The 27,257-nt window shown below is 41.3% G+C and overlaps 1 protein-coding gene across 2 annotated transcripts; it reads left to right on the forward strand.

The window, feature by feature from the left end:
* Window positions 1-6,801: 6,801 nt before the first annotated feature.
* Window positions 6,802-23,333, forward strand: mrasa (muscle RAS oncogene homolog a). Of its 2 annotated transcripts, none has more exons than XM_068701778.1 (6): window positions 6,802-7,031; window positions 13,930-14,186; window positions 14,756-14,909; window positions 16,141-16,240; window positions 18,127-18,206; window positions 19,771-23,333. In XM_068701778.1, exons 2-6 carry the CDS (start codon window positions 13,994-13,996, stop codon window positions 19,868-19,870), a joined length of 627 nt encoding a protein of 208 aa, XP_068557879.1. In that variant the 5' UTR covers window positions 6,802-7,031; window positions 13,930-13,993; the 3' UTR covers window positions 19,871-23,333. The 2 variants fall into 2 exon arrangements, with proteins under 2 accessions (XP_068557879.1, XP_068557870.1); XM_068701769.1 differs by having other exon boundaries at window positions 6,802-6,941.
* Window positions 23,334-27,257: the final 3,924 nt, after the last annotated feature.

A 27,257-nucleotide genomic window follows, 5' to 3' on the forward strand; every position in this document is an offset into this window, starting at 1 on the left:
TTCTGAGGGTTTTCATCAGCATGGGGCCGTAGATGAACGTTGGTATTGAAATGCCAAATTAGTATGGTGCTGGTTTTGAGCAGGAGGTGTGATGGGGTCGGGTGACCTAACACCCTTTTAAGAGAATGTGTGACTTGTAGATTACAGGCCCAGCAACACATGGAGCACATTAGGAGTGGGTGTACTTTTTAGTTTTTTAAACCCACTGACTGTGATCAAGTGATCACTCAGACCCATTTTTGAATGCCAGTGTTTTTATTCATTTTATTTTATTTATTTAGGCAATTCACTCTTGCTTCACTGACTAGTTCTTAATAAAAAGTCTTCATAAGATAAACCTTTATTGATCCCCAGCGGGGATATCCAGTTGTGGACACACAAGGACAGCAATGCAGATAAATAGAGAAAGTCAAATAAATATATAGTGAGAGGTATGTCTCACCAAAATAAAACAAAGTAGCACAATACAAGAGCATTTGGAGACAGAAATTACAAAGTAAAGTGACGGTGATGTGTTTAAAATGACAAATAGTGAAATTAATGATACAAAAATCTGTGTAACGCATTAACACAATATAGTGTAAAACTGTAAATTATAATACTGTAATTTGGGATATGAGATATAGTATGAGGTGAAAGCTAGTAATATAGTATAACGTATAGTATTGTACAACAGCATAACAAATATAAATATTAAAAACTGATGCTCTTCATTTAACATGCACAAATATTTATACTTTTATCACATAAAAAATGGATTCTGCACAACCTGGAAAAAGGGAAACTATGCAAGTTAGAGCCTTCCACAGAGAGGACTAGATTCATATGGTCGTCTACATAACACCTGTAGAGTGATGATGCATCACTAATGCAACCGTGTACATGTAGTGATGCGGCCTATGTAGGCCACACGGTCATTTTAGGGTAAAAAAAGAACAATTCATCACTTTGCAGTGTATTTGAGTGCACGCATGTGTGTGTGCATATGTATTGTGATCAAGTCAGACGGTGTGATTCAAGTGAAGAAACAGCTCACTACTGTCGCCATGGAAACAGGCAAGAGGCGATGGAAGTGTGTGTGTGTGTGTGTGTGTGTGTGTGTGTGTGTGTGTGTGTGTGTGTGCAATATGTGTGTTTCTGAAGGGAAAGAGACAGAAAAAAATCCCCTATTCTATTCTATTCTATTCTATTCAATTCTATTCTTTTCTATTCTATTCTATTCTTAGCTGTAAATCACAAATAAAAATGTGCACAACTACAGGGGAGCATTGGGTGCTCATGACAGTCATGTGTCAGAGATATGTCAGTCCTGTGATGGACTGGAAGCATTTCCGAATGTTCCTCTCTGCCTTCTACACGATGCATGCTGGATATAAAACAGCCTTGCGTGACATGTTGGTGCGTCCATGTGTCGAAGTCAAGTGGCAAAAGAGTCGGATGTTTTGGAGGGCAGCGTCCTGTACGTAGAGTTCAAGGAGGCTGGACATTGTTGAGCATTCAGTGTCAGTGCATCCGTACTGACAAACACACATAAGTCACTGGTGTTAATGATCCTTGACAACGAATGAAGATTCCACTTTTCAACATGGACGTGATGAACACTGTGGGCTTTTTGATGTCCCTTTAAGAATTTGTAAGAATGCTACAAAAAAATTCCTGAGAAAAACAATTTTGAGCAAATGATTTGGTGTATTATTATTGTGTTTACGGACAGTGGCCCTCCTGTGACTGTAGGTGCAGAGCTGCCATCAGAAAGGCTCACCCTAACCGACCCTGCCCTCCAAACGCCTGCAGCATCTGGAGAAAAATGAGGACTTACGCAAGAGACACAAAGCAATCAATGCTCAAATTAAGATCCCATCAACTTGTCGTCCAATCCAGTGGAGTGACCTCTCAATGGATGAATAAATCAGTAACCCAGTCAATCAATTCACCACCTCTTGATTGCTTCCTACAAGTCTTCCAAAGCAGAAATCAATATGTTCTTACGTCAAACGGAGCAAGCTTTGGCATCCCAGATGGACGTACAGGAGAAACAAATGAGTCATTGGTGAGTTGTTAAAAACTGTATCCATCCTGTTCACCTTTGATTTACAATCTCTCCCATTCCTGAAGAATAGTTAAAAAATGTCAAATTAGATTCTGATAATAACATCACATTGGCACAGTCCAGTAGGGAGCGTGGTCTTTAAATCTTTAACTATGTACAGTTAGGTTTAGGCAACACAACTACAACAACACTTTGAGAAACGGGGTGTTGAACATCGGTCTCGTGGTTGAAAGTCCTGGTTGTTGGACTCTTCCCCCTCCCCTCCCCTCCCACCCACCTTAAGTGGTCTTTCTCAATATTTAATACTCCGACCGTTGCATAGTCACATGGATGCATTTAATTCATGTGTCCACCACAAAAATAGGTTCCTAATTGACTTTCCATTAGCATTGTATTCGTCCTGTGCAACATGAAAAAAACGGACAACTCGTGTCCATGTAAACACACTTCTGGACTATTTCATGACCCACCAATGTCAGTCGGTCAGATGACCGATTTTTGGACCAGCCTGAAATATCTGAAATTTTGTGCAGATATCTCTGATTCCAAAAGAATGTATCCTCATGATTTTGGTGATCCCCTGACTCTATCTCTAGCAAAATGGCATTTGTGGTTTTTGAGTTAAATGTCTTGTTGGATGCACTGCTATGATATTTATGTCAGACATTATAGTATTGTAGTGCTGTTGCTGGCGACTTTGTGAGGTTGTGCTTCTTCGCTTTTAGCTAAAGGCTAATGTCAGCATACTAACACTCACAATGACATTGTCAATATGATGATGTGAAGATGGAAATGTTTGCCATGTTCACTGTCATAATCGCATTAGCGTGCTAACATTTGCTAATTAGCAAATTAAAAAATGGTGCTAATGGTGGCAAAGGAGGAAAAGTAAAGGGATCACCAAAGTTATTACAATTTAACCATTCCGATAACTAAAAGTTGAATCGTCATTACGAATAGCGAGGCTATATGCTAAAAGGATGCTACTGTACTTTTGGTGCATGTGCACCTTTAACTACTGGACAGTACCCTAATCTGTAGCTCCATTATTGTGGATCAAAATGTAATCTCTATTTGTACCTCTATTTTTGGCCACTGGAGTCAACAATCACAACCTCCTATTGTGGCACAATGTATATAATGTTAAATGTGACATATTTGTGTTCTTTTATTTGTTTCTGTCTTCCCAAATCAGTTTTTTTGTGCTGAGAATCAAGAGAAAGACATGTTAAGGCCACACAAAATGTATGGAAAGAATTACAGAGTATGGATAAGTGTGTGCATTTGCAAACGCTATTAAATAAAAGAAGATTTTCCCGGAAATACTGGACAAACCCACAGAGATGAGGGAGCACTTCATCTCCTATATCACTTACTGTAACGTGAGTTCTAAACGCCTAATGTCTGGATTATTTACAGAGGTAAAACTCATAGCAAGCTCCCGCTTCCGCATTTCAATTGAATTATTCACATCTTTCACCCCCTCTCTCTCACACACACGCACACACTCTCACACACACACACATGCGTGTACACACACACGCACCTCTTACCGTTAATGGACTGCTACATCATAAACAGTCTTGCCGGTAATGTGGAAAATGTGTGTGTGTGTGATTTCTTTCTTTTTGAGCATGTGTGCACTTATTAACTACACTAAGTCAAATCTCTCTTTAAATAATATATCACATCTCATGAGATATCAGCATTCCTTAGCGTTAGCGTTTGCACCCGGCCCTCTGTGGCTTCGAGCTGAAATCCAGAATGTACTCATCATGATCGCAAACAAAGGTTTCTGGGAAGCAGTTCTTTAGCTACTTGCCAGTGTGACAAATGAATAAGTCAGTCAGAAGGCCTCTGGTTGAATTTGGGACCATCAGGCCTTGGAGTTGCAGTGTTTCAGATATTCAAGTTATTTGTCGACCTGTTACTGAATAAGTTAAGAAAAAAAAGGAACCCGATTGCTCGGCAGTGATTTATCATCAGTTTTTAATCTGTACAACAATAAATACTTCAACACCTTCTTTATTCCTTCTTCACAGATCTGTTAGAATGCAGTCCGGTACATGCAGATTTACTGCTAACCAAAATCAAATTGTAGCCTACAGCATCTTCCCTAATCTATTCTCAGTATCACCAAGCCCTTTTGCTCTCAATCATTTTGTATCACACACACACACATATACACGCACACACACACACACACACACACACACACACACACACACACACACACATACACACACACACCTCCCTTTTTGCTCTTGATTGATCACACACGTATCTGTCTCTTTGACCTATAGCTAAAACAAACCAAGGGTGCAGTATCATCTTATCCTTATTTCTTGGTTGATTCATTCACTCTATGTGAAATGATTGTCCTTTTATCTCCCAAAAAATATGTGAAATTCATGTTTTTACACGTAAAATGCTAAAATAACACGTGTGCCTATGTGAAAAATGGAGTTGTTCGACTGTAAATAAGACTTGTGTACTCGTTCTCATGATTACAAGACGTATCTCACTATGTAAGAGAACAAAAACTCCAATAATTACAAGCAAACCATACAGTTATGAGATCTTGTAATTATGAGATCTTATCTCATAATCATGAGTCACAATTACGAGCTACAGATTTTGCAATAATGAGATACTTGTGTGAAAAGGTCTCCAATTTATTCATTGTGATGAACGAATGTGCCTCTCTACAAACCACATGTGCTTAACATATGATCGTATATGTGGGGTTGTCATTTTCACATGCAATTCATTCTACATTTCACATATAAACATCTAATGTGTTCATTTCAGATGAATTTAATCACAGCTTTTTTCTTGAACGCCACAGTAGGAAAATCACAGGTGTAAAATAACGATGGCTGAATTCCATTTAGCTGCTTCAGTTTCAGGGTCCTACTGCGCGCGCTGGATCGCTGTCACTACGACTTAGTGGGACACTCGATTAGAACAGAGCCAGCGTTGATGTTATGAAGTAACACCTGTGCTTTTCCTACTATGACAAGTGTAATGGTAATTTTTTACGTAATATATATTTCTACTCAGTATATTGTATTCATGCATAAGTAATTTTGCTCTGGACTTTGTTGAACTTCACTGTGTCTCTGTTGTGCAGAAGAAGAATTCTCCCTCTCTGTTCACATAGATAACTAACTGTGTTGTATGAGAATGTTCCATGCCAAGGCCTTTGGGCTGCTTGTTTTGGTTGCTGGCCGTTTGTTTTCACTTGTTGTTCCTATCAGTCTGAGACCAAAAGTCTGAGACCAAAATGTCTGTAAGGTTGGCCATCGGCCCCCACCTTTGCTCATTCTGTATAAAGAAAGCTTGTTCACTTTGTTCTTGGTTCTTCCTCCCTGAGACTGAACGCATTCTGTTGTGATGATTGAACCTTCTCTGCGCAGAGAATAAATACTTAAAAGACAACCTGGTTTTTGGTATTATGTATTTCAGCATTAGAAGACTCACGCAAAGCGGGTATAGGATTTTTTTTCCACCACACAAGTCAAAATGTCAGTTGTGAAAAAAGGCCTATTGTTTTCTCTCGCACATCAGTCTTTTTAGTGCATCCTTAAGGCCTGCTTAACTTATCAACTCCTATTGTCAGCGAATGAAAATGGTTGCATTTATATGTGCATACATTCATGCATGCGATAAACCTACATCCACATACATGAATGAAAGGGTGTTATTTATGCAAACTAAAGATAACCAGACAAACATACTGGAGAGAGAGAAAGAACAATATATATATATATATATATATATATATATATATATATATATATATATATATATATATATATATAATTTTTTTTTCCTCTTTTATTTCTCAGTCTCTTTTTCTGTTTGTATCACTGGGTGTATACATATATAATAATTGTAAATACATGTCAGTACATTGGACATGTTGTGGTTGTACTGATTTATGTATTTATTTCAATAAAAGTATGAACTATTTAAACAAAGAAATGAAAGAAAAACGGTTTTGTTTTAGCTGTGGGGAGGATCACTAAAGAACCTCTTAAATAAATGATTACAAAAGGATACAACAGTGAACCAGAAGCACAAATGAAAATTTGACTTCTTTGAATGCTTGATAACCTTCACCTGTTGCTGAGAGTACATTACAAACGTAAACAGATGTGTGGGTCTCTTTGTCGCTAGTCGTTGCACTAATGGCTCTAACTGATTTGATGAGAGGTTGTATCAGGTTTTGCTCATAATAAAGCAAACAGGAGTCAAAAACATCTGAAAAGTATGAAACATCATAACCTGATTCATGCTATTGCTGATTTAGACATAATGGGTCAATCATTTGATTATAATGAGTTGTTGTCCACGATTCAACTAATATATAAAAATGCACATTTTCTTCAATTAATCCGTTTACCTCCTCTTAAATTAGGTACGACTAATTTGACAGGACTATCCCTTTAAAGAAGTCCGCTGTATAAAAAAAAAAAAAAAGGAAGAGTCCATTTCACTTAAAAGGGGAACTCTGTCTCTGCTTCGTGAGATTTTTAAAAAATTCCACGAAAAAAATCCACTATGAAGGGAAACGAACACGTTAGGTTCAGATTGCTCTCACACATGAATATCATATTACACTGAAAACCGACATTTAACGGTTCAACGTCTTCACACAAAACACCGCGTTCACCCCTTTGGGGCTTTTCTATTTATAGCATCAGCTGTTGCAATACAAAGATTAGCTATTCAACGTATTGTTTCGCTGATGTGGGCAGCGCTCTCCCGTCTGTGGCGAAAGGGCGGCGGCGGTTTGAAGAAGCCGAGGAAGAGAGAGAGAGATGAGGAGGAATATGTCGGCGTGAGGACGTTTCTTTGTGTCCACGACAGCTAAAAACTCATCTCGGTAAGTGGCTTTCCTGCTGACAAGAGAAAGGGAAGAAGAGGTCGTGAATGCGGGCGTCTGTGTTCACGGACAGTGAAGGCAACACCTACCGTGAGTGTAAAACCGACCACTCAGTCTATCAACAATTACACTGCAGCCTTTGCTACATTGTCACAATGACAGCACGGTAAACAGTCGAGGGAAGTTAGCTTCGCTTTAATTAAGTAAACCGACGACTGGCGTCAGTTGGCGGAAATTCCTTCTTTTTTTTTTTTTTTTTTTGCTGCAAACTTAAAGAGAAGGATGAAGCAACCGAAATCCGTTATTTTTCAGGGGCGGCTTCTGTCGGTTTTCCACACGGCCGCTTACACACGCACACACGCACACACACACACACACACACACACACACACACACACACACACACACACACACACACACACACACACACACACAGACGGGCCCTGCCTCTGTGTGTCAAAAATGTCCCAAAATACACAGTGCTTGGCTTTTCTTTCATATGTCAGAAATGCTCACTTCCACTGTATTTGACCACACAGTGGTGTCCGGGGCTCTGAAGCAGACACGGTGTGCAGATTGAACCGCTGGACGGAGAGAACAGAGAGATTCTTCATGTATCAAATCATAGGATGAGATCATTCAGAAGCACCCCAGTCTGCAGAGAGAGAGAGCGAGACACACACACACACACACACACACACACACACACACACACACACACACACACACACACACACACACACACGTTAATCACTATTAATAGCGAAGTGAAATCACCAGATAATTTGGTTGTCTGAAGACAGACACCCCTTTATCCTTCCATCATAACTCAATGGAAATGTCAGTCCCTGCTGCTGCTGAAGCTGCACGTTGCCTGTGAGAGGAGTAATGGTGAGCTGACTTTTGCATGACAATTTCTCCTTAAGTTTAATTTGGAGCTTTGACCAGAAGAAATCACCTTCTTTAGGATTTGTAAATGTTAGACGCTGGGTTTCCCACCCAGGCGTGTGTGTGTGTGTGTGTGTGTGTGTGTGTGTGTGTGTGTGTGTGTGTGTGTGTGTGTGTGTGTGTGTGTGTGTGTGTGTGTGTGTGTGTGTGTGTGTGTACGAGGCCTGGTAATATTCTCCTACTCGTTATTAAATATTGATTCCCGTGACATTCAAATTCTCACTTGCATGTAAATGAAGTCTAACCTACTGTAGGTGACACCTCTGATATTTCAAAGTGAGGCCAAAGCTTGGCCCGTTGTGGTGATTGTGATTACAAGGTGTTAACCAGAGCGCGTTCCAGACCTGGATGAATAGACAAGCAAACAACAGCTGAAATAGAGTGTGTTGTATTCAAGTTTCACATGGGGCATGGCGATAATTCATTATGATAATTCATCGTGTTTCAGTGCACTAGTAACGTGATGAAATCGAGTACTTCAACGTCTATTTAGTGTCACTGGTTCACTCATCCACACATCCTGAGTCCTGGTTGAGATGGACACATCTTTAGAATGAATGAATGGAAAGGTCAGTGTAGGAAATGCCTCCACAAATCTCAGCCACAGACTGTGGCAAGTTAGTCATTGGTGATGACCCACCATCATGTGAGCCGCTATAAAGGCCTCCATTAGGCTCTTTGCACTTTGTTCTCTCAGCCAAAATGTTGCACAAGGTCTAAAAGATGGGAGCATGAAGTCCATCATTTCACTGGGGGAAATGTGATGAGGAGGGCAGCTGACTCGGCTCACCTCATTTTCTGAAATAGATCAACAGAAATGACGTCAGTACACAGCCAGTACACAGCCAGTACACAGCCAGTACACAGCCAGTACACAGCCAGTACACAGCCAGTACACAGTCAGTACACAGTCAGTACACAGCACACTACTTTGTTGAAATAAGGTGAAAGACATCTTTGTACACAGTTTTATTAGCGTAGCTTACTGTTGCTCAAATGACTATTGGTTTGAAACACTGTCCCAGGAAGGAAACTACTCTGTACATTAAGACAGTGGCTCAGTTGTGCAGAGTGCATGTTACTGCAGTGCACACTGAGTTTGTACTTGTGGGAAGCAGATGTGCACCTTCATCCAGGGAGCCATATTATTTTGTGAGGAAAACATCTTTTACGTACATTTAATGGTATGGTGGGATAATTAAGAGCTGTATGAGTTAGGGATGGGACGATATAGGAACCCACTCAAGTTAATCATGGTGAATTTCCATTATCGGGATAATCGTGAATATCGTCACACGAGCGATCACTATCATGGTAGAGAAGTGAAGAATGGAAATATAGAAATGATGTCAGAAATGTGCTTTGTTTACGTATGATTTTATGAACCACCTTTTTAAAAATTGTTAGATTTTGTTCGACCATATTTTGATCGAATAATATTGTGAATCGCAATCATTTTGGCCAGGATAATTGAATCATTGTATGAGTAATAATATATCGATGTGCATCTGATTTTTGACCACATTAATAACTGGAGAATATTGACAATATTAAAGAAGCGGTGGGGTCCTTTTTAGCATCTGCCAGCTCACAGACAAAGAGCCCGCAAGCTAATCATCGCTTTTACTTCAGCTGTCCTGGTGACAACAAACTCAGGGTTTCAGTTTTTAAGAAGTGTTTGTATTCTGGTTAACCAAATTGTAATTGTCCATTTCTTAAATGGCTCATAAGTCATAGGTAAAATAAAAAAAAAAGTCTCTCAAACAAAGAAACAAAGGTTTGGAGTTTGACTAGAGTTGTGTGAACTCGGCGACCTGTGCCTTAACACCTCTCTGGAGTGATGGATGAGTGTTGATATCGGTGCTACAGTTCAGGCCGGGGTGTGCGCCGCTGTGTTCCTGCTCTGTGAGACGTGTTGCTGCTTTGTTCCCATGTGAAGAGGGAAGTCCCTTCATCCTTTCCCAAGGCAGCGACTCACCGCTTCTCAAGAGCCCAGAGAGACGTTACGGAGTCACGGTGAAGTCCAAAACACACCGGCTGCTTCTGTTATTCTACATGTGAAACCACACACCTGTAGTGGAGCTAAAGCATAAACTATGTCACCGGTCCTCTAGCTATCACAATGGATGAGGATAAACGTATTCTTGTGCCACAGCTGTAGAGATTGTGAAAGTGAACCAACATACAAAAGAAGCATCCTATCATTATTTACATGCTTTGCAGTTTGTCGCTGTGCCACACTGCTGCACATCCGGTGTGTGCAACAGGGCGTCCAATAGCTTCATCTGCTGTGATGCAATGTTTCGCTGAGACATCTAGATCTGAAATCTAGGTTTCTCTGATTAATGAACATTTCAATACTTTAATAAAGTTTACGTCCTAATGTGGATAATTGCCGTTTATGTGTTGACGGCCAGATAAAGTATTTTGAATATTACATCTCAGTTTGTTGTCTCCTACACTCATCTCTTATTCCAACCCTGTCTCCTAGAAATCGTTGATATATTACTCGATAGTTTTTACCGTTTACGTGTCATTATCAGCTGGGTTATGGATATAAAGTGCAGAACATTGACACCAGTTTCAGGCAACAAAATAAAAATAAATTAATAAGTGTGTTTTGTTTATTCTGAAAGGAAGGCTGGTTGTGTTTGGAGCTCCGTATAACACACGACAAACGTCTTCAGATTCAGCTCTTCGGGGGGGGGGGTTCGTAAAGCTCAGTTGTCAGGGGTGGAAAACGCTGGCTTAGTGCGGATGAAAGGCCAAATCCGAGAGGAAAGGATTTCTATTCATTGGCATTCGTGTGAACACAGCGAGCGTTGTGTACTGTAAGCGTGTCCTCAAGCAGCCCTGGTCGACCCTCTGAAACATCAGGGCTGGAACATCAGGGCCATACGGCCACATCGAGCAGATGACTAACTTTGGTCGGGCACATAATGACGTTTCCTCGACCAAGCTTCCACTCCCAAAGGAATTTGCTTTAAACTTGGTGTCTGTGGATTATTTTTGTCTCACGGAACAGTGAGCGGTGTTTCAGAGGACCGCGGCCTCCGCCGAGTGAGACTCGGATAAATGCTGACACGCCACACAAGGTTGGGACCTGACCTGGCTTCAGCGAGAGTGTGAGAACCACACCTGGTGGCAGCTACTGTGATTTCATGCGGCTTCTCAAGCTGTCGAAGTCTTGTTTTCTTTCTGCACAGCGCTGACAAATCTGTCTAAGGTGGTGAAATCATGGCGTAGACATTTACTTTGTGGCTTCCCGACAGCCAGCCAGCCAGCCAGCCGAAGAGGCGTTTCAACATCGGAAATTTGTCTCGGATCCTCTGTGCCCAACCTGAGTGGCCGGCTGGCTGGCTTGGTTTTTTTGGAAAGGAAGGAAACATCTTCCTTCCCTCCATTGTGCTCGGCAGGAAAGGATGGACCGTAGCCAGCTGACAGCTGTTTCCTGGTGGATGAAGAAGGAATGGGTGCGTGGGTGGTGATGGTGGTGGTGTTGTGGTGTTAGTAGTTTGTGAATGTGCTTTTTTTTTTCTTTTTCTTTTTTTTCTCTGCTTTTGACTGTTGCTACACTTTAATGGGAATTTGCTCGCTGAAGGATTCACAGGAAGATGGAGCAGATTAGTTTGATTTCAGACATTCCAATTTACAGTGTGTATGAACACTGTGGTTTGACTTAAATGGTTGTCAGTGGTTTGTGGTTTTTAACCCATTCACTACAAATTGCATATGCTTAACACTTACCTAACAGAATGCAGAAACTAGCTTGAGATATGAAATGTGTTTATTATTTAGTTTTTTTTGTTTGTATGTAGATTTTTAAAGGTACCTGTCTAGTTTTCCTGTAAGTGGCATACATTTAAATTCAGTGTTTCCCACCACAGTCTCACAAACGTGTTGAATGCATTTTCCTGCCTCCAAAAGCATTGTATAAACATATTATGAATCCTGATTAGTGCACATCCACGTATGCTAGCTTGCAGTCGTCTTGCAGAATAGTGTGTTCTGTGTCGTTCGAGTGCTTGCTCACGTGCTCGTGCGTCCTCAAAGGCACGTGCACAAAATGGTGACTCATAAAAACATTGCCCAATAGCACCGCTCGGTCAAAAGTCTACAAGTTATCTTGATTTGATCGACAATTAGACATAAACCTAGATGTTTTGCAGTGGCGGTTTGACTAAGTTGAACCATTCCCGTGTTAAATCATTTTCCCGCTCATGATAACAGTTTTACTTTTTATTGTATGGCTTGTAGCAGAACTGTCAATATCACATAGAAGGAGAATGTGGGCGCACACAGTAAAGCAGTGGTGTCCGTTGTGTCGGCTCCACCATATTGTAACGTTTTCATCAACTCTGTCCTCGCGTACCCTCGCTTCCTCTCCCTCTCTCTTCTTGTTCCTATGCCCCCCCCCCCTCTCCTGCTCTGTTCTCTTGCTTCCCTCCCTTGACTCCTCCCCTCTGTAGCTCCCCCTCTTTGTGGTGAGCTTTGGTGTGAGCTTTTTGCAACAACAGCATAAGAGTGCATACATACAAACAAATGAAAGCCATCTGATTGCGCATAGTGATTTGAACTATGCAGTATAAGCGTATTAATGTAAGTCTCTTATGAAAGGCCAGTCTGTTACAAAGAACTACTGTACACACTGTTCCCTTGAGGTGTGAATGCATCTTAATCATTTGCAAATGTTTTAAATAGATCTATTTTTTTTATCCTCTACTGTACTTCACTTAAAAGGAAAAACAGAATCTGTTAAACCTCTCATATTTTAGCAAGATGGTTGTTTATTTTTGTTTTCAAAAAGCCATAATTACAAGCTACGGTTATCCATCTTTGTGGAAGCCATCATCTTCCTCTGCTGCTTCTGTACTGGCTTCCTGAGAGTCGACGTCATTAGTCTGCTTTCAGTGGCGCTGTCCAACGACGCGAGGACAGCGCAAGTGTTTGTCTGAACTACCTGTTTCATTGTGGCTGCCGCTTGGTTTACTATTCGTCCTTCTGTTTACAACACGTCAGCTGACAAACAAACAGGACGATGCTTTCCACAATAGAGGTGAGCTAGTCTTGACGGCAACCACAGAACTCTGCACGGTTCTGTGGTTTCATTTCTGCCCATTCAGCATAAATACTCGCGTCAATACTGTCGTCCCATAACATGCAGTTCCTGTAAAACTGGTCGACGTTGGCTCCAAGACAACTAACTGTCCTAAAGGGGAAAAACATCAGCTTCTCTGGAAGGGGGAAAAAAAAAAAAAAGTCAATTGTTCCACTTCAACATGTTTCTGCTGAAGCTCTTTTCTGCTTCACTGTAAAGCCATGTCCAGCTGTCACTCAGTGGGCTGTCTGTCTCTCTCTGGTGGGTGAAGCCTAGAATCTGGGTTTCTGTTGCCCAGCTCTGACAACATGTTTTAGGTGGTCTTACAGGGGGCTGGACTCTCTCTGCTGGCCCCCCTCTCTCTATTTTTGCACTATTTCTTTTGACTCACTCACTCACTCACTCACTCACTCACACATATGAAAGTTTAGAAACAGTATTGCCAAAGCATCAACAAAATTAAACATACAATAACATTAATACACATTATCATTAATATAACATCTAGATTGATTATTAATTATATATACAGTGTGTGTAGGTCACTCACTGTCCTTCAGGTTGTGGCATGTTAAGACATATTGTTCAGCTAGATACTTCCTATCTCCTCCTAATTTAAATTTTGAGTTATTACAATTTTAAAAATAAAATTCTCTCTCTCTTTCTCTCTCTCTCTCTTTCTCTTTCTCTCTCTTTCTCTCTCTCTTTCTCTTTCTCTCTCTCTTTCTCTTTCTCTTTCTCTCTCTTTCTCTCTCTCTTTCTCTTTCTCTCTCTCTTTCTCTTTCTCTTTCGCTCTCTCTCTCTCTCTCTCTCTCTCTCTCTCTCTCTCTCTCTCTCTCTCTCTCTCTCTCTCTCTCTCTCTCTCTCTCTGTGTGTGTGTTTGTGTTTTCCCCTCCCCTCTCTAATGTCAATCCCTTTTTTCTGTCTATTCCCCCTTTCCAGGTGTGTGTCCTCAGCCGCCCTACCTAGCCTACTTTTCACCTTCACCACCACTGTCGAGGTAGCCATGGCGACCAGCGCCCTGCCCAGTGACAACCTGCCAACGTACAAGCTGGTGGTGGTGGGGGACGGTGGCGTCGGGAAGAGCGCCCTCACCATCCAGTTTTTCCAGAAGATCTTTGTGCCCGACTATGATCCCACGATAGAGGACTCGTACCTCAAACACACGGAGATAGACGGACAGTGGGCCATACTGGATGGTGAGGAGAAACGTCACATCCTCTCCCTCCATGCTCATCTTCTCTCTTATCTTCTGTCTTATTTTGTGTTTTTTGATTTCAATGAAACACGTCCTTCATTGACTCATGAGGGAACGTTTGTATTTGTTCTTAACAAGATGTTTCAGCGTTTAACTGCATTCCAGTGGTCGCTGTTTGCTCCACGGAGCTAACTATAAAATAGTTGAAAGAATTAATGACATTTAGAAAAAGGGCACTGTTGCGTGTGAGACTTATTATGCGTCATTTTATGATTTTATCCTTCCATCGATAAAGTATTTAATTTAGTTTGGAAAGTATGAGTCAGATGTGTGGTGGTGCAACAAGAATTAAAATAAAATGCCTAATTGCCAATTTGTGACTGTAGCTGAAAAGAACATTTAAAAGAACCTAGTCTATATATTTAATTGTAAAAGTAGTCAGATTGTATACTTACTTATTCAGACAAGATATAAAGTAGAGTATGCTCAAAGTCCATGTCAAGTGCATCATCAGGGTGTTTCTAAATAAAAAGGTCAGTATAAGAGAGTAATACAGTGGTGTCCCTCCAGTGCTGGACACAGCCGGCCAGGAGGAGTTCAGTGCGATGAGGGAGCAGTACATGAGGACAGGAGATGGCTTCCTCATCGTCTTCTCCGTGACGGACAAGGCCAGCTTCGAACATGTGGACCGATTCCATCAACTCATACTACGGGTCAAAGACAGGTAGGTGGGAATGATGGCAATGTTATCGTTGTGATTTTGATGTAAACCTCTTGTTTACGCTCTTGCTGAAAATCAAATCACAGAATGCCTGGTCAATATTTCCTCTTGGGAAAAAAAAAAAAAACTATCTTCCCAAATTGCCCTGATAGCCCAATGCCCTGCAAATTCAGAAAACGCATAATACTATACGCAAATACAACACAAGCAAGTGATGCACGTGACTGGGACACGCTTGTTGTTTTTGGTTTATGAATTTATTGAAGTCTGCTATCCGTCATTGTGATCGCATTAATCAGATATTATGATAATAAGCGAAAGGCTAAGTTAACAGCAGATATCTGCAATAATATCTGAATCTTGTCATCACAATGATAAAATGAGCCAAAAAACAATAATCTTTTCTTTATATTCCAACACTGACAGATGGCTGACATCACTAACTTTGTAATTCCTAAAAAAAGTCAACAGCCGTGCGCATCACTTTGTAGTGTCCTCTGGAAACAGTTCCCATTGTGTTGTGATCTTCTTGCACCACGTTTCTGTATTCGCAGCTCTTTCTGCAGGAGGTTTCTTTATTTGCTTGTGTTGTTCGTATCAAGATTCACTGATCTCGTTTACTTATGTGGGTCATAAAGAGGCATTGGCACTTAATTGAGACTGTTTCATAACCAGTTCCTCATCTTAACTTTAAGGACGCCACACACACTCAAATTAAAAAAAGAATATTTATCCTCATATCAGGCCAAACTTTGTCCGCCTCAGTCAGGGCAGTTTGAGTTTTGCTGACTCGGTTGTCTTGTTTCAGCATTAGAGTGGTTAAGGATCAGGATCTCGTACCCGCTTGACTCTCCTCAAGCTGCAGACGAATTTGGCGGACCGTCGGATTTGTTTCTAAAATTCTAATCAGTCGTGTTGTGAAATGTCAGCTGTGAGAGAAGAGACGCATCTGTTCTCTGACAGTAGCCAATAAAACTGAGCTTGAGATGTTACAAAAATAGAAACTGGAACTGAGCAAGTTGCCGTATGTCCATATTTAGTGGTGCTCTACTGTAGCTCATTTTTCTGCAGAAACCTGACACCTCTCAGACAATTTGTGAAGCATGTGACGTTAAACCTATCAGCTCCTTAAAATAGTCTTTAGACCACGACACACTTTGAAACACTCTTTGAAAATGCACAGTTCCGTTTTACAGAGATACCTGAGATTGTGTGTTTGTCCGTTTCTTTTCAGGGAGGCCTTCCCCATGGTGTTGGTGGCTAACAAAGTGGACTTGGTCCATCTGAGAAAGATCACCACTGACCAGGGCCAAGAGATGGCTGCAAAACATAACGTAAGTGGTGAGGTCTACGTGTGCCTGTGTGCACTACAGAGACTAAAGACAATGGAGGCATCTTTGAAGCAACGGTGAGAGGAAAGATCGTTGCTCACAGAGGTGTGTCCTTGTACCTGAAACCATCCAAACAAAAATCACAATAAAACTAAATCAACTTCAAATGGTTCATTCTGTTTCCACAGCTGAAAAATAGACTTTTGTCACTTCTGAAGCGAACAAAAAGAACACCTTGAAGACACAGACTCACCACTATGACTACATTAAGCTGTCTAAATTAAAAAATGTAGCTGTCTACATGAAGACGGCTCTTTCTTCGCCTTCTAAAACTGTGGCATCACAGCTAACATCTGGTAGGGAGCGGGACAGCCCAGCTGACCAAATCATTACATGACAGCAGTTATGCTCTGTGATTGGTTGGATCAGCAGTTAAAATGCGTCAGAAAGTAACATAAATCCAGGTTGCTGACAACAGCTCTGCTCTATATTCAGCTATATTGGCATTTAAAATGAAGAATCGCAGTGAAAGTTAGAAGCCGTTAAATGTTGTCTTCTTAACTTTGCTGCCATACGACCCTCAACCCTTAAGCTTTGTCAAAAAGTTACAGAAGAAGCCAGAAGACAAAGAGTGAACCCACTTCCATAATGTCGAGGAGGAGAACTGTAAACTCAAATATCAGGTTGATGAACCTACTTTATCACCTTTATATAATCCCTGTCAAGAATGAAATGCATTAGAATGAAACAAAGGTTGAATATCCTTTAAATTATTGGATTTGGCTGCCAAATACTTACACAAATGTGGATGTTTTTTGGCATCTTGTTTATTAAGCATTTAAAAACGAATTGGAAGTCTTTGTAAAGACATGTTAATAGCGTCTTCATCAGTGAGCTATTTGTGACCGTCGTGTCTCCTGGTGACAAAACTCAGAGGTGCACGACTAAGCGTCTCAACAACGATAAGCTGAGGTGACATGATGTTTGTGGCGACTTCGTTACAGCAAACGTAAACCTAACATCACTGAGTTTATGTCACGGTTTTGCAAAAGCTCCATGTATCCAGCTGCTGTTTAAGGATTTCACTCTCTGGAAGATGTTTTGAAAAAAGCTCTTGTCAGGAAAAAAAGCACCGTTTTTAGTGTGGACGGAGAGAAAAATATGTGTTTACAAGTTGAACTGGTAATGGGGGCTGTCCTCTCAGTGAACACAGCATGAGCATTGAAACAGGACTGTGCTCACTGTAATCTGTTATATAGAATCACTTCCACACAGAATGCACCATGTTGACTGATCTGAGAGCACTTCTTCAATCGCCCTGTGATGTCCAATGAGTTTGGTCCGGATGGATTCTCTGTCACAGACAGTATTTATTCCAGGGTTATGACATCTTGGGACTTTTTATGTCATGCTTTTTTTTTTTCTTTCTCTCTTTTCCATTTTGGATTCAAGGGCCCCTTTTTCCATTTTTTTCATTTCTGAAGTGATCATCTGCAGCCTGGACAAAGAGTCCAACACTCGGGGCTGTTTCCACACTGACTAGCATCACACTCGGTTGATTCATCAGTCATTTCCATGGCTGCTAGGCATGTGTCAGGAAACATCTGTTCATTTAATAATAGTGGGCAATCGTGTTTTTAATTGGTGTTGTCACGGATACGGGATCTGTCTGTTTCATCTCATCGGGCAACTTTTTTAACCTTTATAGTTTCTTAACCACGTAGCACTTGGTTGGGGTTCAATGCTGTCATATTATGTCTCTCTATACTGCATATTTCTATACTTTATACATTATATTTATGTGTGGTCATTTCATATTTCAGCAAAAGACTCCTACCACTCTTATACCATCTGTGCTTAATTTGGGAACATTTCTGTTGTTTCCACAGATAACTTATATTGAAACCAGTGCCAAGGATCCTCCGATGAACGTGGACAAAGCCTTTCACGAGCTGGTTCGTGTCATAAGGTAACTCCAGGTTAACTTTTGTTTATGTTAATGTCACATCTTTGCATTTAACAAATCTTTCACAGATTTACTGTTAAAGTGAGTGAGGACAGTAGTGATTGGCCTTTTTACAAAACATAAATACAGCAATAAAACATCTAATAGAAGTGTCACCCCCCCCCCCCCCCCCCCCCCCCCAGTGTGTGTGTTTCACTTCTTCAGAGGTGAGTGGCACAGAGAGAGTGTTGTGCTCCTGGTATGTGAGGGCAGTGAAAGTGTTTTTTAGGAAGAGTGGAAAAGCGAAGAAAAAAAAAAATCCCAGAGCTATTTCCTGTCTTGATACGTGTCATTTCGGAAGAATTTGATTTGTGTCCACGTTTCGAATGTGGTCATATCCTGTTTTAAGGTCTTCTCTCGCTGCAAGGACCAACGAACATCCAGCAGACATTTCACTTTGTTTTAAGGCCTTAACTCAGATCCACAAATACACAACTGTAAAAAATAATGACTCCAGATTAGCAAGAGTTCTTTATGGAAAAAAGAGGAGTCTACTGATGAATCAACATTGCCCTCTAGTGGTCAGACTGTGGTACGTCATACAGGAGGTGGATCCAGACGTCATGGTTGTGCTTTTTTCAGACTGCTGCATCAGCAGTTCAGGCAGAAAGTGTCCATTATCTTCATACTGGTGTATGGCTGCTTATATAACGTTTTAATATAAAATCTCTAAGAGGTGAGGCTTACTATTGACTGGCTCTAAGCTTAGTATGACTCACTTGTACAGCTGCCTTTGTGATTGTGATTTGCAGTAGTTGTAAAGAGAAAAGAAGGAAAAACCACAAAACAAAGGAGACGAGCATTAAAGAGTTGGATGAGAAGATCAAAACCACTCTCATGTCTGAATGGCAAATGTGAAGCTAAAATCAGCAGCAGTTTCTCTAGTTTGCTTTGCAGCCTTGTGGTGATGACAGGACTCCAGTAAGTCACAGCGCCCGGCCAACACACAGTCCAGCACATGAGCCCTCTGTAAAGCTTCAGATAGGTTTCAATCTGCTCGTCCAGCTCACAAGAAAGCAAACCATACAATTTTGCAAATTCAATTGTCTGAAATGTAGGCCTAAAAAGGTCTAAAATTGTCTTTAGGATGATTTATCTTAAAATTAATGCTCTGCCAATAATCAGGAGGGTCGACGCATCAGTCCCTCAGCTTCAGTCCCTCAGCTTCAGTCCCGCAGCATCAGTCCCTCAGCTTCAGTCCCGCAGCTTCAGTCCCGCAGCTTCAGTCCCCCAGCTTCAGTCCCGCAGCTTCAGTCCCACAGCAACCCGCCGCTAGTTTGTCCAGACAGCGTTTACATCAACACTGAAACCAGAGGTGCTCTTGACTTTAAACGCTGTAATTTTAGGACTTATTTTCCTTTTTATAATACTTTTCCTTCATGCTTCTGCCAGAATGACTGCAAAATACAAACAAATTTCTTTCTATGTGGTCTTAAAAAAAGTCTCAAATGTAACCTGCAGAAACCCTGGTGAAGATTATTTAGTAAAAGTGTTTCTTTCATGTTTTTTTCCTTCTCCACACTCACAGACAACAGGTGCCAGAGCGAAACCAGAAGAAGAAGAAGAAGATGAAGTGGAGAGCAGAGCGTTCGGCAGGTTCCCACAGGTTCCACTGCGCCATATTGTGACCTCCCTCGTCCTGTTTATCATTCGTAACATACACACATTCGCACACCCACACACCTTTTGGATGTCAGGGAACCCCCCAGCGGTGGTTAACTACTGGAGCACAAAAGGGTCGCTGATGAATGGCTGACAAAGTGAATCTGAAACGTTGGACCGACGTCCCCTCACCCTTCACAATGCCTTTGAGTGAGAGCTGAGCCCTCTCTCCTCAATTTATGGTCCCTTTTCAAACGTCCCTCCCGTCTCTATTCAACACAGAACTACAGCGTCCCCCAACTGTCTCTCAATCAAGTCCATCAGTTTCATTTCAAATGTGGCACGAGACGAGAGACCCTGGGGGGAAGGAGATCACAATCCCCTTGACATTGGAACTTTTGTCTTCTTGAGAAAAGGGAGGAAAAAGGAGGACCCGGCTCAAAATGGAGCCTCGTTTTTCAGCAACCTGCTGGTCGTCACCTTTCTGTCCTTGCGCTCCTCACAATCTGTGGAATAGAAGAAACCTGTGTGATCTTTTAGAAAATGTTGTGCTGTGTTCTCTCTTTGTAGAGCGGACGTCATAAAGGCGTGTCGGATGAATGCGAGAGTGGGCGACGGTGATTTTGGTAGTGCAAGTAGAAGTTGCGCGGTGCTTTGGTTTGGTGGGCGTAGCGTGAACTTCGTGGTCATGTGACGCTCGGGTTTTGAAGTGTCGGTTCAGAGAGGAAGGAAGGGAGGACGTGTCGTGGGAAAGCGAGAGAGACGTGGCGCTGAGGAAAGGTGTCGTAACGGTCGACAGGTGAGCGCTGTGGTCACATCAGCTTGTTGAATAAGTGTTTTAAATATAGTAATTGTAAAGGAGAGTGAGACGTGGTTACACTTCATGTAAACATAACAGGGTTTTTGCCAACACCGATGTGTCGGCGGCCATGTTTACGGACACTCTTATTATTTTCTCATAATAACGACACGGAGCAAGTGTTTGGAAATAATGATGGTTTATTTCGGTTGCCTCCTCAGTCATGGTCAATGGCATAATGAGAGCTTCACCAGTACTGTATGGACAATAGCCCTGATATAATCTGTGTCTTTGTAGTCTTAACAGATTGTCTTCAAAACAAGTTACTTTCCATGTTTGTTTGTTTTTTATCTAAAAGAAAAGAAATATCAAAACAATTATATTTGTGATATTAAAAATAATCTAATTATAGGAGGCAATGTAAACAAATTCAATGCTGTTTTACAAAAGATCCGTAGGATGAAGTACAATAGATAAGGGAATAAGAGAGCTTCATGTTTCAGATCTGAAGCCGGCTGGAGGAGCTGATTTGCACTGGCCACTAACCAAAATAATGTGATGTCACTTTATTTCAATCAAGGGGCTTTTCCGACCGCACCGCTGAATTCAGGACAATGAATCGTGCCCAGTGAAGAAGAGCACTCCTTTAGTTTCGGGGATACATACTGTAGCCCTGGGAAGACATCCGAGTTAGACCGCCTGTGTGAACCGGGCAGCGTGACGCTCCTGGGGCTCAAAGCCATGTTAACCTCGCTACAGACCGCCTAGTTGTAGGAAACACTCGAAGCAACAAGACATTCAGTACATTCACGTCTGTAGTCGGGAGGTAGATAGGAATGTACAATTTAATAACCTATGAAATGGCTTGTACTGTTAACGCACTAAAGTTTCGGTGGACAACTTTTTCTTTTGTCTGGAAGAATACCGTCTCTTGAAGGAATACATTTTTGCACTTTTAATACGATTTCTGACTTTCCTATTGGCATGTTGTTTTCTGTTCAAACCTGGCACGGTCAAAACATGATTTGAATGTAAAATCGAATAACAAAACACGCAAAGAGGCAATTAGCGCTGTAGCCCTGTGTGCCTGTGTACGCCTGTTGCCTCAGCGACGATTGTGACGAGAGATTAAGTGAATTTGAATTTAATCGTTCGAAAGGTATTGAAAGAAAAGTTCCATGTTACTCTCAGTTATTGAATGGCGTACAAATTCACCTCAGCATGAAAGTGGAAAAACATCAACCTCAGCGAAAGAATCTCCATCTCCTGTTTGAAGGGACAGAAGTGCTGATCGATGAGCAACAGACTCTGGATCCAAGAAAAACAAAAACTAGAAAAAAAAAAAACCTGAATGTGTTTGAAAATGTTGCATCATGTATGTTTGATACCATTTTGTATTATTGATATGATTCTTGCAAAGTGTTTTTTAAACAACTGAATAATTTATTACTGTCTCTGTTACCTCAGCGTGTCCCAGACCTGGACAAAAAGCTAACCCCCCCCCCTTTCCTTCTCTTCTTCATGTCTTTGGGGCTCGGAGGCCGTTTGCCTTTGAGCCTCCACATGAAGAGACGTTTAATGTGTCGTGGACCAAGAAGAAGAAACGCTTTGATCTCTCTTCTCTCGTGTGAACAGCCTCACAAGAGAAAATCACACACGGGTCAAAACAAGGAAAGTTTGTCGTCCAATATGTAACTTTGAAATGTTTCTTTGTTCAATGTGAAATTTCTTAAACGATAGATGGACACTTTGGAAAATATGCTTTTTCACTTTGCTGCCGAGCGTTACATCGGTCGTTATCTTACACCTTCGTGTAAAGACCGCTAGTCTGGCTAGGTAACAATGTCAGCCAACCAGCGCCTCTGAAGCTCACTGAACATGTCATGTTTAGTTTGTTTAATCGATACAAACGGTGGCTTTATGTGCTGGATTATTTCTTACCTTTTGGACAAAGCCAGGCTAGCTGTGTCCAGACTTTTATGCTGCCAGTCTAAGTCAACAGGCATGCAGGCTAGCTTCATGTTTAGCGTAGACTAGCGCGGTATCGATCCTCTCATTTAACCTTTTAGTAAGAAAGTGAATAAGCATATTTCCAAAGAACTGTCACACACAATTCCTTAAAGCAGACAGAGTTTACGTTCCCGGCAGGTGTCCACTAGTTGACTCTTTTTAACTTTTTGGTTTGAGGTCCAAAGCACCGTTTGAAATGAGAAGGTTCCCTTTCCTGAAAGAATCATTGTGGCTGGTACAAAGAAACCTGCTGATGTATTGCACCGTCTTCACATTTCAGGCAGACCAAATACAAATGCTGAGAGTGAATATAATGTATCAATTATTTGACCCTGGATTACATGTGAGCTAAATTGAGCACTTTTCTTTCATGTATTGGAGACGTAGAACCCTTCTTTTTTTCAGATAGACACCAAGTATTGTTGACGTTATGCAATTGATTTGAGTCTTGTTTGTCCTGAAACGTTGTCAGTATGTGGCAGTGAGGGTGAACTTTAGGTTTTAATGACTTTTGGACTAGTCACACCAGTTGTGTAACGTGTGTTTTTGGACAGGTCTGTTGTGTTTTAACTGGCGGTGTCAGACTGAGGAGCTAGACGAGGCACAAAACAAGCTGTGGCCTTTTTCCATCTAGCCTCAGGGGTCGATTATATTTCAATAAAGAGATACAAGTATTGTGACTTTACGCGTTTGTCTGCTTTCTTTTTCTTTTTTGATGGATGGTAGGTATGCGTATCCATGATATTAAAATGCCGAGCCGCGCACTCGCTGCTGAGCTTCCCGTGATCAAAAGGTGAACGTGGCAACACGTGTTCTGAGAGTCGTCCTGCTTGTTCAGCAGAAGCGCCGCTCATTAATCTTCAGAGCCGCCAAGGTCCATTGATTTCAACACCGAGAATGCTGAAATCTCTATTTTGCCTCATTGATTTCAAGCCCTCAGGGGGGACGTGAGGAAGGCCGACAGACGCACGGACCGGGTCTGCATCTCTATTGATTTACATTCATGTTCTTTTAAGAGGAGGAAACGGTCAGGAGAGGTGCTCAACATGAAACCAGGAGCAAAAGAGGTGCAAGATGGTGGTCAGGGTTATTAAAAAGATGGATGTAATGTCTGCCCTCCAGCGGTGAGTCAAGGGAAACCATCTGACCGTCGTCAGAGCTTCATGTTTCATGTAAATCAGCTGAAAGATTAAGCAGCGCTTCAGTTCAACCTTTAGTTGATCAGGGAAAGTTGCCACATTAGCATCATCGTCAGTAATGTGAAGCAGCTGAGGGTCAGCAGAGCCAAACCAGAGTCCTTTTGAAAAAGATGTACCAGGATGTAGACAGAGACGTAACAAATGGTTTCTGTGCCATTTGAGGGTCTTACCACTGGGGGTCAGCACTGTGCTGATTACTAATCCTCTCTCAAATACACAAACGTTTGCACTTTTCATCAAACCAAATGAGAAGAGAAACACAAACACAACAGATGTGCTAAAAACTACCTTACAAAAAAAAGTAAATGTCTCCTTAATACAATGCAATTTTCAGAGAAACTATTTCAGTGATTAGTCATTTTGCATTCCAAACAAAACAAAACAAAATGTTCAGCAGGTCTTCTGCAATAGATCGTTTGTTAAATACAAACGGCTCATTCAAATGTAAATAAGCAGAAGGTGGAAAAGGACTTGATCAGAACTAAGAAGCACGGTGAATGCATTTCGACGGGAGCAGCTGTTGTTGTTGTTGTTGGAGGAGAATAGACTGGCTAACGAGCTTTAGGCCACGCATGTAAATGAACGCTGATGTTCCCCAGCTGTTTCTGACCACCACACGTCGCATCGCCGTTACAGCATGTCGTGTGAAATCAGCGGCTCATGACTCCTACGATCACGTCACAGCTGTCACGACCTCTTACAGCGCTTTCAATGACATCGTCCCTAAAGAGTATTAGTGTGCAGTAGACTCGCTGCATTCATCTCACACATGACGCACGCCTCGTGTTCTTTACAGGCTCTACCTCCACAATGCAGACACCCACTGTTCTCATTTCTTACTACATAGCAACCCACATCAGGGTTCTTTTCAATATATTATTTTATTTCACACCTTGTGCTGTACGTGCTATTGACATCCGTCGGAGTCTCACTTTCACGATCTCTTACAAGCTTTTCAGGAGCAGAACCTGGCCACTAAGTGCAGCCGTATATGCTTATTTATTAGTCCGCCTTTCTTTTTTAAAATAATTTTGAGGGAGCTTAGTTTTATAGAATTTGAGGGTCATTCAGAACAACATTCAAGCAGCTCAACAGCGGATCCATTAGCCGCTACGCCTAATTGAGCATGCATGTGTGATTAAATGGGTTATGGGTATATTGATGCAAAAAAGTACGGAGGGAGAGAGCAGTTGTTTTGAAGATGACCTCACATTTTGAAGTTAACAAATACAAGTATTATAAGGTATAAAACAAGTGAACTTGGACAGACTTGATCTAATGTGCAGTTAATGATGCCGGATTGAAACAGCATTTATGTAACTCTACCAATGTAAAACAATATTAATTTAATTATCTGGAAACGTCCCTGGTTGTCTTTGTGTTGCTTCCTTTAATTTATTAAGGATACGTTTGTTTTAATCCCTTAAAGTACCGACTCATTTTCCCCATTTCATTCTTTAAGGGAAGTTTGAACCTGTCGTGTGATATGTGTGCACGTTCTTCTCATGTGCATGTTCATGGTCAAATACACCCAGTTGTTTATGTATTTCCTCGTGGAGACAGCCTTTTATTTTGCGTTATATGTTATGTTCGGCCTCTCATGAGTTTTATAAGCCTGCAAATTTGCAAGCGATCTAAAAAGCACAACCTTTTAGCAAAGTATTTTTACTCCTGTTTGTTCTGTTACTTCATCTTATCGTATTATGAAGAGGGTTCAAAACTTAATGAAGAATATAGCCATGTTACGTAAGGTTATTATCAGCCAGCAGTATAATTCACATGTAGCTATTTCATGTCATTTCTTTCTTATTATGGATCACGATAGGGAGGCAGTGTTGCTTTTTTTTCCCTCCATGTAATGAAATGTATTTCTGGAACACGGTAATGCATTCTGCTCTATGTGAGAACAACCAGATGATACGGGCTAATTGGTCCGTAAGATACTGGTGGTTCTGAATGCTGATGTTTTCAGTGCCATCCCTTTGCAGACAGGCAGTGTGGAGCAGCCCAGTCTCGCTGCGATGTCTCGCAGCGTTGTCTCGCAGCGATGTCTCGCTGCGTTGTCTCGCTGCGATGTCTCGCTACGTTGTCTCGCCACGTTGTCTCGCCATTTTACAACGTTAACCACTTGTCTTTGCCTGTTCCTACACACGTGGTTCAAGGTTGATATGTATTGATGAAATGTATTTTTGGTTTGGAAACGTCAACACTCAACACACCCCGTAGTTTGCAGAAGCTTACTGGCAACTGGCTTGTGTGATGAGAAACCTGGTCCCTGAAGACCTGCAGCAACAGAACAGAACACCTGTCCAAGATCTTAAATTCTGGTCTAAAGTTTAAATTCATTCATGCATCGGATTCCCTAGAAATGAAACTGGGCTGTTAAGATGCCTTTGAGGGTCATTCATTTTAATTTGATTTTTAATTTGACAAACGTCAAGTTATAGGAAGGTTCCATGCCAGAGAAATAACAAACCCGGAGGCCAAAGAAATGGAATGAGATTTACATGGGTTTGTCAGGTCTATGTTGCCTTTCACAGCAATTTACTTTGCAACTTTAAAATACTGGGCCTTAAAAGAAATGATGTCTTTCATCTGATTTCTGAGAACTGATGCCGAGTCAGACGATGTCCTAAATTAGAAACTGTTGCAGACTGGACAGAATGAGCTGCCTGTGTTGTAACAAAGGTGAAATGTTTCCAATACAACCCAGTTAACGCTGCTAATGAAAACCAGATGAAAATAAAAATGAATGAACTCAAAAACATATTATCCTCTTTAGAAAAGACCCCAAGTCGAATGACAATTATCCGTTCCCAGACAAACACGCCCTCCTGTGACAGAGATAAGAGCATTTTTAGAGAGCCATGTCGTCGCCTTCCTCTCGCATGTCTGTCACGTAAAGTGTCTCATTACCTGCAAAGTCCCAATTTAAATTTTTGGAGTGTTACTTTCATTTGAATTAATATATTAACTGTGGCTCCATTATTTGACTTGACCTCAATTTTCTCATAATGAAAGTAATTTTATGTGGAAAACTCATGATGACAGGATTCTTAATTAGGGTCTTTATTGTGTTTAAAGGAAGTCTTTTGACAGTCTGAAGTATCCAGGTATTGTTGTTAAATTCAAAGCACGTCCTTCTGTCACAGGTTTTGCTGGTACATCCTGGTAGCAGAGTAAATGTGGATTTGTATGACGTTTAAGTCCCTGTCTGGAATACTTGAGTTCTGGGTTGGAAAGCTAATGGCATTTGCAAAAACCCATGATGAGAGGGAGAGAGAGGAGGAGGAGAGGTGCTGCCAGCAATGAAAGAAAGCACATGTGAGCGAAGATAGTCGCACAATCACAGCAACAATGCAAAAAAATGATTTCATAATTTACCAATGTTTCGACACAACAGTC

The sequence above is a fragment of the Cebidichthys violaceus genome, unplaced genomic scaffold, assembly GCF_023349555.1.
Source record: "Cebidichthys violaceus isolate CVI_PGR_0920_01 unplaced genomic scaffold, fCebVio1.0.p SCAF_11, whole genome shotgun sequence".
Lineage (NCBI taxonomy): Eukaryota > Metazoa > Chordata > Actinopteri > Perciformes > Stichaeidae > Cebidichthys > Cebidichthys violaceus.